Source organism: Syngnathoides biaculeatus, chromosome 3, assembly GCF_019802595.1.
Source record: "Syngnathoides biaculeatus isolate LvHL_M chromosome 3, ASM1980259v1, whole genome shotgun sequence".
NCBI classification, from domain to species: Eukaryota; Metazoa; Chordata; class Actinopteri; order Syngnathiformes; family Syngnathidae; genus Syngnathoides; species Syngnathoides biaculeatus.
In genome coordinates, this window is record NC_084642.1 from 25,895,283 (window position 1) to 25,913,817 (window position 18,535).

The following is an 18,535-nucleotide window of genomic DNA, read 5'->3' on the forward strand; positions in this document are numbered from 1 at the left end:
ATACCTGCGGACAATGTAGTCTTCAATTAATCCACTGTGTATATTTTTGGAATGTAAAAGGAGACTGGAGCACGTGGAGAAAGCCCAAACAGCCAGTGAAAACCTGTTAACTCCATGCAGGAAGGCCAGACCCCAGATTTGAACCAACAACTTCTGAGCTATGACATGGATGTGTGACAGACATGCTGCCTTTGTTTTGTGTTTTGTTCTGTTATATTGAATCTGAACTGCTCAAATAATTGCAGTTTGGTGAGGTTTATATCTACAATATATATATATATATATATATATATATATATATAATGCTTGAATAAGAAATGAATTAACTGAAGTCCCAGGATCCCAATGCACGGCCTTGCAGTCAGCATTCTCTAGATTTGAATTTTGGAAGCACAACCTTGTCATTAACTGGTGCAAATGGCCATGTGCGTCCAAAGAAGTCAAAACTGAAATGGCCTGTTCAGTTTTGAGAGCCTCTAAGAAGCTACAAGAGATGTTTTTACTGTCTTTATATAACATTAATAAACCAGAGACGAGGCAGAGCAACAAATAGATTTACACAAGTAGATGAAGCCAATGAATCTCTTTTGTATGTGAATTAACCCTGAGAGCAGGGGTATTTAACTAACAAATGCACGTCAAGCAATTAATTTGAGGCGCAAATCTAAACCGTTGCGGTTTTTGTCAATGCGTCACTGCAGTCCCCGTTGGACGCTCTGAAGAGGAGGCAAGATGAAAAAGTGCCCGTCTACATCGAACAAAGTGATGCAGCCTCGCTAGTCGACACACACATACACGCACACGCGCGCGCGAGGAGGAGGGGAAGAGGAGGAGAAGGAGAGCCAGAGGACAAAAAGTGCCGACCGCAATGGTGACAAGCTAACCGCAGCGAGAGCAAGACGACGGCGGCGGCTTATGCAGCAAGATATGCGGGGGGAGAACACGGCTGCTTAGCCTCCGACACAACTCACCTCAGCGGTCACTTACAAGTACAGTACCTGAAGTCCTGCTAACCTGACGTTACCTTCGTACTTGGGCCGTTACAACAGGAAACAAGAGACTTATTATTTTATTATTATTATTTTTTTTAAAGATACAAGTTGACGGTGCTCGGCGTGGACGGGCGACTACACGATGCGTGTGAGCCGGACAAAGTGGCTCCCGTCGGCCGCGCTGCTAATCGTGCTGGCCGCCCGCTGCTGCCCAAGTAGTAGTAAGTCAACACTGGCATGCTAGGTGGCTAACTGGCACGCTGCACTGCAGCATGCCAAGCGAGGAAAAAGTGTTTAGTGTCTCTCGGGTTTTGGCTTGTGAACACAAGCGTGTCACATCTCCGCGCAAGCTGACCTTTTGCGTTGTGGTGGACTGTCTTTTGCAGTACTGGGAAGTAACGTTGTACAAATATTTCGTTACTCCACAGGGTAGATATCTCACCCCCGCCCCCAACCGCCCAGGTACTGAATACTATACATGCTTTACTTGTTTAGAATTCGGACAACTTCTCACCATAATGACTGTATTTTTTTTTCTTCTTGTCAGTACGAGTATTGTTAACATATTAAAAAGAGAATAGTGAGACTTGTATGCATTACAATAAACCAACTAATATTTTGTGAATTATAGTAAACATTCGAGGTGTCACAATTGATTGATTGAAAACAAATTAATCCTCAAATTAATTGACAACTCTTTTGCGATTCGATTCACTGAGCCATTGCTTAGAAGTGAAATTGTTCAAATCCTCTGATCTGGTATTGTTACTAAAATTTTATAATAACCTTTACATCAAAATAGGTGATATCATAGGATAGAAGATTCTTAAATTAATAAAAATGAGCCCTGGTTGAGCATTTGCCAAAATGTTCTACCAAACCTTCACTCTTGGGTAGAAAAATACCTAGATATTTTTCAATATTTGAGATGAACTGTTCTGTCAGAAAATACCATTATTTGATTTTTCAATGGAGTTCATGTGAGCCATTTCATTTTTAGGGTCAAATGGAATAGTTCCATTGCTGGAATTACTTCATTTACAGAAAACAACAATAATAATAATCATAATAATAGTGAATCAAAGACACGTAGGTTTCTATCTGGGACGAATCTTACAAAGGCTGAAATCAAAGAACATTTTTGTCTTAGTCAGAACCACAGACAATCTCAACCAAATTGAAAAATAAAATTAAGTGTGAAAGGGATGTCTCATCACATAATCTGACAAGAACAAGTACAAATAACCTTGAGTGAAACAATGATGGGAAAATTTGGTTTTGATGGACCTCTTGGTAAGTTTGCAGAGAGAAATACAAAGAAAATGCTGGCTCTATTTCTGGATCTCATATTTCATTTCAGCCTCTCATCATTAAATATTGTCTGAATGAACCTTTGTGCTCAATCAAAATAACATTTGTAACCATGATGCTTGGGCTTTATTATATACATTTATTTATCGTTACTTACAATAGCAAATAATACTATTTGGTTAATCAATAAAATCATCAATTAAAAATATTGGTTATTTATTGATTTTCAGTCCATTTCAGTTTTTTTAAACCTTTACTAAAAGAGTTGAATCGGTACTCCGACTTCCTTGATCCACACGAATATTTGTACTTTTACTTGAGTACAGATTGTGAGTACCTTTGTCAACTTTGATCTTTTGTTTCGTTCTGTCCAGTCTCCCTGTCACACCAAAAGGCAAACCAGTTCCTGAGCAGACAGCGGAGAGCTAATCAAGTGTTCGAGGAGACAAAGCAAGGACACTTGGAGAGGGAATGTGTGGAAGAGAGATGTTCCAAAGAGGAGGCCAGAGAAGTGTTTGAAAATGACCCCGAGACTGTGAGTCTGTGAACTTAAAATTGTGATCACTATTCAGAACCGAGTTGTTCATGAGTGCACGACTGCTGTCCTGACGGGTCTCTGTAAACAATGCATTTTCTGGCCCGAACATAAAAGCTCGATCAGCACTACAAGAGCACTGCTGATTGTACACTATGGTGATGAACTTAAATTGACCATGGTTAGGGAGGAATTGATTGCAGTACAGCGCATAGTGCTTTGCAGTACTGTAGAATTGCACAAAAGTGTGGTGTCATGTCCTTTTTTGCTCATGTATTGGATTTTGGAGCATTTGCTACTGTTTTGACCAGCAAATATGTGGAGTGTAAAAACTGCAATCGTGACCCAAATCTGCTCATTCTACACTGTTTGTTATTCAAGAATTCTGGCTTGAGTTGCGCATGTTTTATTGTGACGGATGATTCATAGTCTGAGCTGCTGGTGTTGATGCTCCCTTCAGTGCTGACTAGCCTTATAATATTCAAATGGGATTTGATGGACATTTTTTTTCTTTATTTTGGGCAATATTGTTTCTCTTTGGTTTCGGTGGTGGTCATTGAGTCAGCATGACTAAGTCTTAGTTTATGCCATGCAGCATTTTGCAAAACGCTGCAGTCCTCATACTCACTTTTGTACATTATCACACAAACACACAGTCATGTGTGTGTCACTTTCTCTTATCAGCTCTTTTGAGGATTGCTCCCATGTCTTACTTTCTTATTCGTGGAAGGAACCAGCATGTTTCAAGTATGCGCGTAAACAGAGCTAATCGGGCAGCTCCTGACTTATTTTCTTATTTTAGAACAGCACTAGATGGAGAAACGCTTTTCATTCTTCTCAGTCATGTGCCCTTAATCTGCATACACTCCCTCCCACTCTATTTATCAACAAACGCAATGCTTGACACTGCATGCGCCAAGAGCCATTCACCAGATTAGTGTTCGTGCTGTTGTGGAAAAAAAAATACAAGTTATGAAAGAACAGCCACTTTATTTGTCTTATGAGGTGTTGTGTATTATCCGTTTAATTTGTAGGTCATGTCTACGTGACGTCATGGTCTGCCAACTGTGCCATTTGATATTACCCCCCCCCCCTCCCCCAGTATCCCCTAACCCACGCCAATTGTACCCACTGTTTGTGTTTTGAGAAGGTGAACGATGCAAAGAATGACTCTGGGATTATTTGTGACGAGGGTAAGACCTTGAAACTCAGACTGCATTGCTGTAGTATATCAGAAGAGAAGGTCAAATTGCTGCCCACTGTCAGAGTGTGATCACACACTTATTGGTGCTGCACCACATTAGAGAAGTCTGACAGTTTTCCAGGATGTCGTACAGAAAGACTGCAATATCATTGTAAAGTGCCTTATTCATTATGAACGTGCGCATGATGATGCATTTTGCTCTGCTGCAGCTCTGACTCTGCAAAGACAGAAAAAGAGAGAGGTGATTCAATTGAGTTGCTCTCTCTCTCTCTCTCTCTCTCCTCTCTCTATCTCTCTCTCTCTCTCTCACTCTCTCACACACACACACACACACACACAGACACATTTCATGAGGAATGAGAGGGAGTGAAAGCAATAACTAATATGCCACAGCTGATTGATAATCTGGATTTAACTTTTTCATAAAAATCCAAACCATCTCAAGATGTTTCACTTTGATCTTGTAATCAGGTTTGGTGGCACATGATTTAGAATGTTTGATTTATGACATTTTACAAAGTCACACTGCAGTAGAGTCTCACCTGAGTCTCCAGTACACATTTGAAAGAAAGATAGCAGATTTTTTTTTTAACAGCAGCAGCCAAGAGGCAATGCTGCAGCTGCTCCTTATCAGGAATGCAGAGAATTCCAGGATGCCTCTGGCGAGGGGCGGCTCTCATATATTCATAAACTCACTGAAACGCTCCACTGTTATCCTCTTAAAAACTGAATTTTTGAAACTGTCGAATATCCCTACCTGTAATTTCTAGTGTATAATGCAGATTTTATTGCCCCCAAGATGAGAGGAACAACACAAACACAAAACGACAGAGGCTAAATTGCAGGTGGCTTCAGAGCCTGGTCTTCAGGGAGCAAGTGAAACAAGCACAAAAATCAATAGTGCACACTTTACATAGGTATAGGGGAAAGTGGAAAAAACATTCACATTTTCAAAATGCCTTCCACTATGTAGAGATTATAAGAAAGATGTACACGTTCGTTCCAATATGCCACCGCCACCTAGAAGTTATGAGAAACGTGTACACTTTCATTGTAATATGCCACCGCCACCCAGAGGTTATTAAATAGGTATCGCCTACACTCTCATTCCAAAATGACAGGGGTATGAATGACTGCATATATATGTACAGTTGTACTCACAGCTTTGCATACCCTGCCAGAATTTGTTTTTTTAAATACAACTGAACAATAGCCATCATTCATTTCATTCTGGTTATGTTTTGTTAATGATAATGGTTTTCTGAAGTGCTTGACAGTTTAATTTGAATCCCATTAAAATAAAATGGAATGCGATTTGCCTGGCCCTTCATGTTTTCTTTAAAAAATTGTACACATCTGACAAATTCATCCTGGGAAATTAAACATATGAGCACAACTATGTTTTCTCATTCACAAAATAAAAGAAGGACTATGAATTTCAAAATAAGAGCAAGTAAATAAAAAGAATTATGTGTTCAAATGCAGTGCTTCACTTCATAATAATTATTTGGAAAAAAATACAGGATAATACTTCGTTTTGATCATAAGGTAGAAGCCAAATCAAGCATTGTAAAAACGCATTATACATCGGTACAAGGGTTTTCCCGGACTTTTGAATTCAAATTTGTGTGTGTATTATACACAAGAAATTACAGTAATTCAAGCAGGTATATACTAAGTGAAGATGTCTGGGGTGTATATATCACTGTACAGTTTTTAAAGCCTGAACTAGTGAAAAGGGGGCGGGGGGGGTAATTCTGTTTATAGTGTTATGCTGTCTATCTAAAATGAACCCTTTCCATGTCTTTCATCTGCTTTTAGGACTACTTCTTTCCCAAGTATTTAAGTAAGTCATAGCTTGGCATCACTCCGCACATTGTCAACCTTTACTGATCCACTTTTGTGCTTTCCTTCATGTTTTTGCTTTTCCACTCCTGTTTAGATTGTTTGGAGAAGTATGGAGGTTCGGCAAAGAAGAAACATGACCTGATCACATGTGTCCACAGTAGGTTTCATGCTGACTTTATACGTTTGTATTGCTGTATGTATTTACTGTTGAGCAACTTTGTGCCTCTGAATCAGTTTTATCACTATGAATAACTAATCACACCCATCCTCAGTGGGGCACCTATTTTTATTGGGAGGGTGCAGGGCAGTCAGGCTGCACTGCAGTAGTGAATACAGCAGTAGGAAATGTAATGTGTGTTTTGGTTGAGTAACGTTGCAGATATGATGCAGTGCAGTGATGCTGGACGTTGGTGAAATACGATATTCCTTCGTCACACACTAGGTCATTATTCAGATGCCTTCTTCGTCAGTTGTGACGCGTGTAAAGTCTTACGTGAGTGGGCTACAAAATTTCTGCTGCATCAGTTGACCTCCTCCAGCTTAGAGCGATAGCTGGGGAAAAGGACTGTGACTCAGCTTTTCTGCATTGTGCTACCTAAAAACGACAGCTCTCCTTTTCCTCTGTTTTATGTCAGCACTCCAGTTACTTCTGCCACATTCCTTATCTGTTTTTGCTCCTCTGGCTTTTTTTTTTTTTGCATACTGGGTAATGGATTCAATATCACTCCAGATCCAAGCATTCCTTTCTCAACAGTTATATGATGTCATGTATACTTTCTGGCTGGCTATTGGCACGTTATATAATTATCAGATTGAGAAACAGATCTTTGGCTCTTATTCATTCTGAGTATCCGCAGCAACCCAAGATCAGTAGCTGAAGACATCTGTTAGTTGTCTGGATGTTATGGTTGTGGTGAGGCCACTGCCAACAAGCAAGTGTAATTTTTCAAATTTGCTGTCAAAACTGCTGATTTAAATGCAATTCCACTGTTTTGAAACTGTGTGGTATTCATGCACTTGTACCAACAGCTGTGTCGACATTCCCTCTCTGATCTGGGTTTGGCGTGCGCAGACTCGCAGACTCCCTTGCAACTATAAAGTTTTGACACGTATCGGACCCAAAGAACAGAACATGTAGCAGAATATCATTATGCTCTTGTTATTTGCCAGAGAGGACACTTCCTGGAAAGAATGAATTGGGACATCTTTTGGGAGAGAGCTTCGCCAGCGTTAAGCTGTTTATGTTCTGATGTGCTCAACCTAAAATCTGTCCAGTGTCACTCGCATACCAAATGTGATGTCTGCTCTTTTGTTTTTCCCACAACAAGACATTCCAGATCAATGCTCCCCTTCGCCCTGTAACTCCAGAGGTACGGTACGCTGCGAGGACAAAAAGGGTTTCTTCCTCTGTCACTGTTTCTCAGGTTGGACAGGGGCCTTTTGTGATGAAGGTACTGTATACTACGTCCCCCTGACCGATTGAATGTTGAGCCTTTGCGTGTGTGTTAGGTCATCAGGCCGTTTGGCATTGTCACATGATGTCATCTCTGTCCTAGTGACAGTTGTCTCTTGCCTTAACGTCATTTTAACGTTCACTTTGTATCTCATATTTCTGATATGGAGATTTTCAATAAAAAACATGCTGCAGACACCTTTTGAACAAGTCTAATGATTAAATCGTATGTACAGTATTTAGCAACGTTTCAGAAAAAGCAAATTGAAGATCATGTTCCTGATATACTTTGGATAAAAAAAAAAAACATTTATAGATGGGGTTAGGGTTAACAAATGCAAGTACTACTATAGTAGCAATTGGTACTGAAAGTGTTCAGACCCCTGAATTTTTTCACCCTTTGGTATATTGCAGCCATTTCCTAAAATCATTTAAATTAATTTTTTCCTCATTAAAATACACACACAGCACCTCATATTGACAGCAAAAAAAATTGATATTTTGGCAATTTTATTAAAAAAGAAAAAGTGAAATATCACACAACCATAAGTATTAAGACGCTTTGCTCAGTATTTGGTAAAAGCCCCTTTGTCAACTATGAGTCTTTTTGGGAATGATGCAACAAGTTTTTCCACACCTGGATTTAGATATTCTCTGCCATTTTCAGCTCTCTGTGAGTTTAAGTTAAGTAAGGTTTCTGCCTGGCCTATCCAAGAATAGTCGTAGAGTTGTTCTGGATCCACGTCTTCGTTATTTTCCTGGTAGGACGGAGTAGAATTATGGCCAGAATGAATGAAGAATGGCCAGATCTGTGGCTTACCACAATTCTGTCTCTGAGCTCTTCAGGCAGTTCCTTTGACCTCATGATTCTCATTTGTTCTGACAGGCACTGTGCTCTTTTTATAGACAGGTTTATGACTTTCCTTAATCAAGTCCATTCAGTATTATCAAGCACAGCTCGACCTGAATGAACCATGTTTAGAACCATCTCTATGATGATCAGAAGAAATTGACACCACCCATGTTAAATATAAGTGTCACAGCAAAGGGTCTGAATGCTAATGGTTGTGTGATATTTCAGTTTTTCATATCTAATAAATGCTAAATTTTCCAGCAATTCCTTATTGCTTTCAATTAACTTAAATGATTCTAGCAAATGACTGCAATATTACAAAGAGTGAAAAATTCAAGATTGGGTACAGAAATTTTGTTGAAATCTTAGACTTTCTACCTAATTTCAATTATTAATAGATAATTGTAGATGGATGAAACAACTATTTGAAACATACTCTTGACAGAATTAACTTGTCGTCATTTTGTAAAACTATACTTGCAGTATAATTAAATTATTATTAGGTTGAAATATAAACAAGTGGCAGATTTTTATTTGGCATTTTCATTCATTTCTACAATATTGAGAGATCAACACACATTATAGTGTGTAACAGGAGAGGAAGGATGGTGTCTCCTAAGAATAAGATGATCATAAACACGTGTGTTTACACGTGTTTACATGTGGAAATACAAGATAAAATGTCAAAGCACAAACTGGAAAATGTGCACACTTTGAGGTGGAGCAGAATAAATATGCTTCACAAGCCACCCAATTCACACTTTTCCAGCGTGACTCATCTTACCACCTTACCGAGAGTGGAAATCAAGGAGGATTCTGTTGACTTCAGTCTTTTCCACTGGAAAGGACTGAAGTCCCAAACACTGTTTATTACTATCTGAGAAAGAGACGGGAGTTTGAAATATAGCATTTGACTACGCATACGTGTTACTTGCTTGAGCCAAAAGTCATTCATGACAGTTTTTTTTGCTACTTTCACACGAACCACACTCTCAGCGCCTCCCACCATATCGCCCTCCACTCTCTGGTAGATGTTGACGAGTGCAGCAAAAGCAATGGCGGATGTGACCACGAGTGCACCAACACGATAGGGAGTTACCGCTGCTCCTGTCAGCCAGGTTTCATGTTGCGAGGACACCACATGTGCGTTGGTGAGCAACGAGACACAAATGTGTACAAATTGATCTCTTGTGTTGTTATGAATCACAAACACTGCCATTGTCGGTTGTCTCTTGCGATTTAAGTTTCCAAACTGTACACGTTGTTTGCCTTTTTCAGACGTGGACGAGTGCAAAGACCTTATTAATGTGTGTGGATCGGCTCACTGTGAGAATAACCAAGGAGGCTACGAATGTCTCTGTGACCTTGGCTACGTCTTTGACAATGAGAGCAAGAGTTGCCAGGGTAAGCGTAACACGCACGCACCCGCACACACACACACACACACACACACAAGTGTGATGCGCCTTCATTGTCAACAGGTGTTGATGCGCTGTGTTTTGAGGTCGGCAAAGAAATGCTCAAAAATTGGGAAAAATACTTTTTAAATAGGTAGTAGGTCCTTTTTATGTTGCTGTCCTATTCATGGCGGCACAGTGGGTTGGTTCTGGCCCTGCCTGTGTGGGGTTTGCATATTCTTCCGTGGGTTTTCTCCAGGCACTCCGGTTTCTTCCCACATCCCAAAAACATGCATCAATTGGAGATTCTTAATTGCCCCGAGCTGTGAGTGTGAGTGCGAATGGTTGTTTGCTTCTATGTGCCCTGCGATTGGCTGGCGACCAGATCAGGGTCTACCCCTGCATTCCTGCCCGGTGACAACTGGAGTAGGCTCCAGCACTTTTGCAACCCTTGTGAGGATAAGCGGCTCATAAAATGGATGGATGGATGGATGTCCTTTTAATAAAATGAAATCACCCTGAGATTTAGATTTGACTTGGTCAATGCATAAATTTAACTAGAATAAAATGAAACACATTGCGTTTCTGAGATTTTGTCACTTGCTAGCTAAGACTAAAACCAGCAGCTTTTATTGAGAATTTGTCTCAGTGATATTATAAGCAATGGTGCCTTCGTTGTTCTTAGGTATTTTGCTTTTCTATGTGAAAGTAGACTTAACATAACGTCAGTCTCTCTCGAGAATAATTGAGGTTTATTATAGCCCAACATGCCGTGGCCATATAAGGTTATTTGTGTGGGGTCGAACGATAATGGCTTAGTTAACGTCAAATCCCACTTGGTTCAAGTCTTGTTTACATTCCTCAGTATCTCAACAGGAAACCAGTTCCAATGTTTTTTTTTTGTTTTGTTTTTTTTAAGATCCTTTCAGAGTTCATGTTTTGATTGAATCCTGTGCTTGCTTCACTTGTAACCATTTGTGCACCAGTGATCATTTGCAGCACTCCTCTCCCCTTTCGTTATCACCTCCCAGATGTAAACGAGTGTGAGGCAAGTGTGTGTGCGGCAGAATGTCTCAACACTGAGGGGAGTTTCCGCTGTTTGTGCGATGGTCGTCAGGGCATGAAGCTGGACCGGGACCTCAGGAGCTGTAAGGTGAAACATAAATAATGAGCCTTTTGATTTGAGCTCAATCAGTCCTTTGTCCTATACCGTGTAAACGTTTTTCTGGTTTGGTGAAAGACATCAAACAATGATGTGAGTTGTAGCTTGTCCTTAACTCGCATGATTGGCAACATTGTTGTTTTGCCGCAGGCTATAACTCCTTGTATCACAACGGCTCTAAAGAGGAACTCTCGCTCTCTCTATCTGGGCCGCATGTTCAATGGCTTGCCAGTGATGAGGCTCCGCTTCCGCCGAAGGATAAACACTGGGTGAGGAATTGTTTGAATGGACCTTTTTTTTTTTTTTTTCTCCTTCACATTTAAAAAGGAAAAGAAAAATCTCTCATGAATTCTTGATTGGAAAATACTCGGGCCTCATTTATTTAATTCAAATTGGGCTATTTGTTTTTGCATTTTTTTTCCTTTTTTTACACTAACATTTTACATGACATTCAAATAAACAAATTATGGGTAGTTTTTTGAAAAAAAGTTTCACCTTTCTATTATAAACTTGTACAACTACTAAGGACAGTGGATCGTAAAAATGTAAATAAGATGGCTCGTCGTCTGCCTTACTCTTTTCTTTTTTTGGTCTCCCCACTGCCCAATTGACCCCTCCGTACAGGGCACTTAACCACGCCTCCTGAAGTGACGTCACGCCACGTGCGCTGACGTAAGACAAACAGTAAAAATGGCAAATACAATACAATACATTCTGAACTGAGACAGATTCTATGCTTCTGATTTCATTCAAATCAACGATATATTATAGATTCTAAATACAATACATTCTTAACTGAGAGAGACGCCATGCTTCTGATTTCATTCAATCATTCACACGTAGCAATGTTATGCTAGCGGAGAACGTCTCATTCATTTATACGAGACGTGTATTAAAAATCAAATTTAGGGCATATCATGGTACAAACACAGTCTGGTTAAGCTTTGGCCGCGAGCCTGCAAGAAATCAATATGTTTGTGCAGTCCGATCATCGCTAAATATTGCTCGACAAAGAATAAGTGTGTCAATCGTTCACACGCAGCAGTGTTATGCTAGCGAAGAACTTCGAATTCATTTATACGAGACATGTATTGAAAATCAAATATAGGGCATACCTTCGTGCAAACATATGTGTTCCGGTTGATATTAGATGGATTTAGTTGATGATGGGGTCTTCCACAAAGTTTGATCCATCGAAGGCATTTTTCGTAGTGGGTCTTCGTTTTTGGAAAGGGTATGAATCGAAATCCACCAACTAGCCTTTCAGGATACCTGTCGTCACTATTACAAAGTCCGTGACTACACCTCTTAACCATATTTTTTGTTAAATAACCCAATTACGCGATAAAACGCTAACTAAACCTACACTGGACCATGCAATGTTGTCTGAGAAAATGGCGGGAGCAAAAACGGGCTTTGGTTTATGCAGATCTCTGGCCTCTGATTGGTCAGTGACGCGGATTGCGCAGTATCCACGCAGGGGTCAATTCATCTCTGATTGAAAGCACTTCTTCACTATTCAAACATCGAAATAATACATTTCCTGGGGCAAAGAGAGCCCCTTTGGACCTTAAACCTGCTGTGCTTTTAGAGACGACAGACACAAGACGACGCGTGTTGCTTTTATTGAGACTGTCACCCAAACTTAACTTTGAAAGGCAGTATTTATTCCCTTGGACCTTGGACCTACCCTTGCACGTGATTCCAATAGTAGCTGGAGAGAGCAAATACAGATTTGAACAAAGGCAAGATTGTTTCACAGTAGATGGCTTTCCACCGTGTAAAATTGGAAAAAGTTTAACTATTTTACTGTAGTTCTTTATCTGGAGGACAACGCAGGTCTGTTTTCCCCTCGAGGCGAAACATTTGTCCAGGGGCTGGCCCGTTCCTTGTCCAAGCGCCTTGGGGAAGTGGCAAGACTGTTACTTGTCCTGGATGAACTGTCTCCGTCTGGACCCTGGTCTTACAGTCAACCACAAGATCCCACTTCTGACACAACTTTACTTTGTAACTAAATCGAGAAACAATCTTGTTTTTGTCAGTTGAATTAAGTCTTTCCAGGGAGAGAGACATACAGGAAGCTTATAGTTGCTTCACTCCTCTTTCTGACCCTTAAGAACGTGGAAGAGCAATGAACTGTTAAAGGAAAATGGAGGGAGTCAAGGAAGAAAAGCCTATTTATCTTCTCCTTGAGAGAAAAGGGAACATGGTAGAGCCACTGAGAAGGGGGGGAGCAATAGAGCTATTAGGTACATATGAAAAAGTCACAAGAACAAAGAACTATTAAAGTAATTTGAGTTTTGTCATAACAGGTGCCAGTAATGTGCTGGATAGATGGAAAAATATACTTTGAGGAGCTGAGAAATGAGGATAATGAGAGAGAAGGAAGAATACAAGAGGCAAGTGTGGTGAACTAGGAAGTGGCAATGATTAAGAAAAGAGAAGTTAGAAAGGCACTAAAGAGGATGAAAAATGGAAAGGCAATTGGTCCTGATGACATACGGTACCTGTGTACGTATGGAAGCAATGGACCTTTCCGATGGCGATCTTAAGCTCTGCCCCCTTAACCATATCCCACAAGCTTCCAAAATGGCAACTGAACAGAACAGGTTTGAAGTTATTTCTCTATCCCGTATTCCAGATAATATTGGGGTATGTTTTTTGACAAATGCGTCAGACTTGTCCAACAGAGTTCTACAGAGGCGTCTCAACTATTTCACGCAAGGATATGTACACGGATTTAAGATTTGGGACGGAGCAGGATGCAATGAATGAAGGAAATTCAGACAACGAATAAACTTATTTACAGTTCAAAAACAGCGACTGCAATTCTGGGCTCCAGTGTGTGCTGGCCACTGTGACATCCGTGCACCATTTTCTGTTATTATAAAAGCTTATTCCGCAACCTTTTGGTTTCACTCTGTTGCGGCCCGCTCGGTATAGTTGGAAACGGGGATTGGTTCACAAAGCCAAGCCTTCCCGAAGCAGAGGTTCTCAGAACCTGAAAAGTCTTCACTGGTCTTTGTGAAGAGATGAAGTTCGTCCATTTTTTGGGTGGAGGGTATAGAGTCGCACCCTGACCAGGATCATGAAAGCATTTGAGATCTCAGCATGAGCCAAAGATAGGATCTCTTTGGAAAAGTTTAGGATATTTGAGGAAAAAAAATATGAATGAACAGTGTAACCTCATTAACAGTAATGAAATTGCAAACAATTACTGATGGGGGGGGGGGAATAGTATGCATACTGTAAATACTGGTAAGCGATGTGTAATTTGTTTTTTGTTTCTTCTAACTCTTTTTCATCACTTATATTCATTCTTTATTTTCATACTCACACTCCCTACCCTTGTGGTTGTAGTTTCTCCGCAGAGTTTGATTTCCGGACTTATGACTCGGAAGGGGTGATCTTCTTTGCTGGAGGTCACCTGAACAGCTCCTGGATCGTGCTCGCAATTCATCACGGGAAACTGGAGCTGCAGCTGAAGTACGGCACGGTCAGCAGGGTCACCAGCAGCGGACCCGTCGTCAACGACGGCCAGTGGAGGAAGGTTGGTCCTTTTTGATCAGAAGTGGACTCTCCTGAGGTGTCGTTCAGTTCGCATTGGAATCGCCTGTTGTGTTTACTTTTTTCTTATCAGATTTCAGTGGAAGAGCAGGGGCGGAGTCTTGTCATCAAAATTGACAGGGAAGCAGTCATGAAGATTGCGGTGAATGGTGATCTGTTCACACTGAAGAAAGACATGCATGAACTCAATCTGACCGTGGGAGGAGTTCCCTTTAAGGAAAGCAGCCTCGTTAGCAAGGTCCATCTTTTGTTTCTTCCACCATTTCTTCAGGAAATGGCTGCCTGCTCAACTCGACATCTGCTGTTGTTTATAGGTGAACCCTCGTCTGGACGGCTGTATGAAGGAGTGGCGCTGGATGACTGGAGAAGACCGGTCGATGCAAGAAAGCATCATGACCAATGAAAACATTCAGTGTTTCAGCACAGAGAATCCAGGAGCGTATTTCCCTGGCACAGGATTTGCTCTCTTCAACATCAGTTATGGTGCGGAGTGTGTGCGGTGAGTGTAAACTCTGTAATTGTTGACAACTTTTGTTCAAGCCTTCTTTTCCTCTTGCTTAGAGTCACAGAACCTGAGTGTCGAGTTAACCCTTTATCCAACTACTGCTATCGGGGTGCTCTTCGCTCTTGTTCATGAAGACACTGTCCCTCTCTCCATCTCTCTGGCTGACTATCACCCCGGTACTGATGAGTGGAGAGACGTAAGTACAACGCAAATGATGAGCAAGGCATTTTTAATGCCTTAGGAGTGTTTTAATCCGAGAATAAATTGTGTTTTTAGTTTGTTCTCGTAACAGCAAAAGGCGTGATCATTGCCAGCTCGCCAGCGCCCCTCTGTGATGGCGAGAGTCACGAGATCGAAATGAAGATCTCAGGCAACCGCACCCAGCTCTTTGTCGACGGAGTGCCAGGACGAAGTGAAGAAGCAGAGGTCGACCTTCTTTCTTCATCCAGCACCTTCATTGGAGGCCTCCCTGGTGAGCATTATACATGAGTAATGAGTAGGGTGTGTGTTTGTGTAGAGGAGTGAAATGACACGGTGAAAATAACAATGTTAGGATGAAGGATTTCAGGCAGTATTGATAGTTCTTTATAGGTATTAAGAGACAGCAGACATGCAATGTTATCCATTAGTCCATGTTTTGTCCTTTTTGTTATCATTTATAGTCATGGCTAAGCGAGAGATTGTTCCTCCTGACTGGATGGGTCGCGCCCTGAACTTGTCAGAAGGCAATCACAGGACATACATTATATTGTCACAAGTATTTGCTCACCCATCCAAAGAAACGGAACCAGATAATCCAATGACTTCCATGGTCACGGGTGTATGGAACCAAGAATGCAGACTATTTCAAAAAAACATTTGTGAAAGAATTGGCTCCTCTCAGGAGCTCAGTGAATTCCAGTGTGAAACCGTGATAGGATGCCACCTGTGCAACAAGTCCAGTCATGAAATTTCCTCTTTCCTAAATATTGGCTGTCAGGTGTATTATAACGACGTGGAAAGGTTTGGCAAAGACAGCAACTCGGCCGCAAAATGGTAGGGAAAATAATGCGTTATGCAGTTGGTGCATACCTCCAAACTTCATGTGGGATTCATGGAATGGGTTTCCACGGCTGAGCAGCTGCAGCCAAGACATACATCACCTAGTAGTGCAATGCAAAGCATTGGCCGCAGTGGTGGACTCGAGAGCCGTGGAGAGGTGTTCCATGGGGTGACGAATCACCATTCTCCATCTAGCAAATCTGATGGAGGTATCTGGGTTTGGCGGTTACTAGGAAAATGGTACTTACAAGTGTAGAGATTGGTGGAGGGGATTATGTTGTGGGGTTGTTTTCCACGAGCTGCGCTTTGCCCCTAAGTTCCAGTAAACATGACTGTGAATGCGTCAGCATACCAAGAGATTTTGGACAATTTCCTCTTCCACTTTGACTGTGCGCCAGTGCACAAGAGCAAGGTCCACAAAGACATGGATGACAGTGATGTGGATGGACTCTTCTGGCCTGCACAGAAGGAACACCTTTGGGATGAAGTAGAGGGGAGACTGAGAGCCGGGACTTCCTGGCCAACATTGTGTGACATCACAAAGGAGTTTCTGAAAGAAAAAAAAAACACTAAACACATTCCTAAACCTTTCCAGGAGAGTTGAAGATGTTATAACTGTCTAGGGTGGAGCGGTGTCATATTAGCCCTTTGGATTAAGAATGGGACGTCACCTAAATTCAGATCTGAGTTAAGGTAGATGTGCGAGTACGTTTTGTAATATAGTGCACTGATCAGTATGTAGAGTAGACAAACATTCACACTCTCATTCACACCTCTGCACAATTTAGGGTCTTCAATGACACTGACATGCATGTTTTTAGAATGTGGCATCAGAAAACCAGTGTTACAGTAACTGGCATAGTGCAAACCCCACACAGGAAGGCTGCAGGCCAGATTTTAGATGGATGTGCTAACCACTTGGTCACTCCTCTTCCTTTGCACTTTATTTACACGGCAAATAATTTTAGCATCCTCAACTTCTTCATGTGATGTTGATGAGGACATTGAAGGTTTACTTACACTTTTGAGCATTGTTACTTCTTCCTCAGATGTTCCCGTGGTTTCCACGCTGGTGTCGGCGCCCTACAGCGGCTGTATGAAGGTCACAGTGAACAGACAAACTCTGGACCTGGACCAGGCGATCCAAAAACACAACGACATCCGCTCCCACTCCTGCCCCCTGCTGGATTCTAACCAGTGACCTCGCACAGCGCTCTGCTAAGGCAAATCCGGAAGCAGGAGAGATTCTTTCCAGAATATTTATAAAATTAAGCCTTGAGTAGTGAGGAGACTTATTCGGTCGAAATGTCCCAAAATCCAAAGCGGGTGTTGTGGTCGCCCTGTCCCTTTGTCTTTAGTGACAATGGTGCTCGCTGCCTGGAGGCACTATAGCAACGGCTTTGGCATATCTTAAGAATAATAATAAGTCAACAATGTCAACTTCATCAGTCAAAAGTCAGCCGATGAAATTCTTAGTCTGTCATATGACCTTATAAACCCCTCAGAGCCAGCCCACCAGGCGTTACAAAACAAAAGGGAGGCTGAATAACTTGCGGATCTTGTTTTGCTGGCTCCAACGTTAACGGTGACCCTAAGCAGCGTAGCGTCAAACTTGACTTTCATCCACTCGTTTTTGTTGATTCTAGAAATCCTTTGCACAATGTTGCAGGTAGATGTGGTATGCAACATCAAGCCATAGTCACAAGTTCATCTCCATCTCCTCCATGTCTACCTGCTATCTTTAAAAAAAAAATCAAACCTTGTGCCTACTTGATCGTGCTAAAAAAAAAAAAAAAAAATGTGATATCTGTCAGAGCTGCAACACCCTGATCTCCAAATGACAGCCAACCCACTTCCTGAAAGGTGCACTTTTGATTTCCGAGTTCTCAAATCTTGTTTCAGAACCACGTTACTGCTAAAGCCGCCATAACCTGGGCCAAAAATGACAGATTCATCGCAGAAACCCAGGGATGGAGAAAGCAATAGAGAAAGAGCACTGTATCCTACAAGCTACTGAGAGGAAAACAAGTGCGCTGTATTATACTGAGTATGTAAATAATGTGACTGTACAATGCTTTATAGAAGGACAGAAAAACCTGACATCTTACTTTAGGTTCACTGAGGTCATCTTTGCATCAAAGTTAAACACTCATAGTCTCAAATTGATGTTCTTCATTCCAAATAGAGCCGTGATTGTCAAAAACATGATTAAGAGCAATAGTCAGTTATTAGAATCATTCTTTAATTCTTCATGTTGTAGGTGCTGAATAAACCAAAATACAGGGAAAAAAAAACATAATGCCAGAGTGGAGAATTGTGTGTCTCCAAAGTTTTTTGGGGGGTTCATTCTGGTGTACCATTTTTTTTTTTGAGGGGGGGGTTCCCTAATGAATGAATGCCAGGGTACTAGGATACTTTTTTGTGCTTTTTTTTTTTTAATTACATGTATTTTTTTTAAAAATCAGATCAGTGTACAATGCTACAATTTTAGGTTTTAATCATCCCGGGTGAAAATTGTACTTAAAAGCAAAATAAAGACAGTCCTATGAGCGTCAAGAGTAAAGTTGTATTGTCCTAACACTGTTGCGATTATGTGATACCTACTCCATGTTCACACAAAGTACATCTAGTGATTACAACACTGCAAGTAGTGCTCCAAGTACTGTA

The 18,535-nt window shown here is 41.2% G+C and overlaps 1 protein-coding gene across 1 annotated transcript; it reads left to right on the plus strand.

The window, feature by feature from the left end:
- Positions 1 to 695: 695 nt before the first annotated feature.
- gas6 (growth arrest-specific 6) lies at positions 696 to 18,418 on the plus strand. Its single transcript, XM_061815048.1, has 16 exons — positions 696 to 989; positions 1,094 to 1,213; positions 2,678 to 2,838; positions 5,864 to 5,888; positions 5,985 to 6,047; positions 7,219 to 7,341; positions 9,228 to 9,347; positions 9,475 to 9,600; positions 10,625 to 10,746; positions 10,906 to 11,024; positions 14,116 to 14,305; positions 14,396 to 14,560; positions 14,637 to 14,805; positions 14,884 to 15,023; positions 15,104 to 15,299; positions 16,918 to 18,418. Exons 2-16 carry the CDS (start codon positions 1,135 to 1,137, stop codon positions 17,067 to 17,069), a joined length of 1,950 nt encoding a protein of 649 aa, XP_061671032.1. The 5' UTR covers positions 696 to 989; positions 1,094 to 1,134; the 3' UTR covers positions 17,070 to 18,418.
- Positions 18,419 to 18,535: the final 117 nt, after the last annotated feature.

Coding starts and splice junctions, on each gene's coding strand:
- gas6 (XM_061815048.1), top strand. CDS start 1,135: ATGCGTGTGAGCCGGACAAAGTGGCTCCCGTCGGCCGCGCTGCTAATC. Junction 9,601..10,624: donor TGAGAGCAAGAGTTGCCAGG/GTAAGCGTAACA, acceptor ATCACCTCCCAG/ATGTAAACGAGTGTGAGGCA. Junction 14,561..14,636: donor AAAGCAGCCTCGTTAGCAAG/GTCCATCTTTTG, acceptor TGTTGTTTATAG/GTGAACCCTCGTCTGGACGG.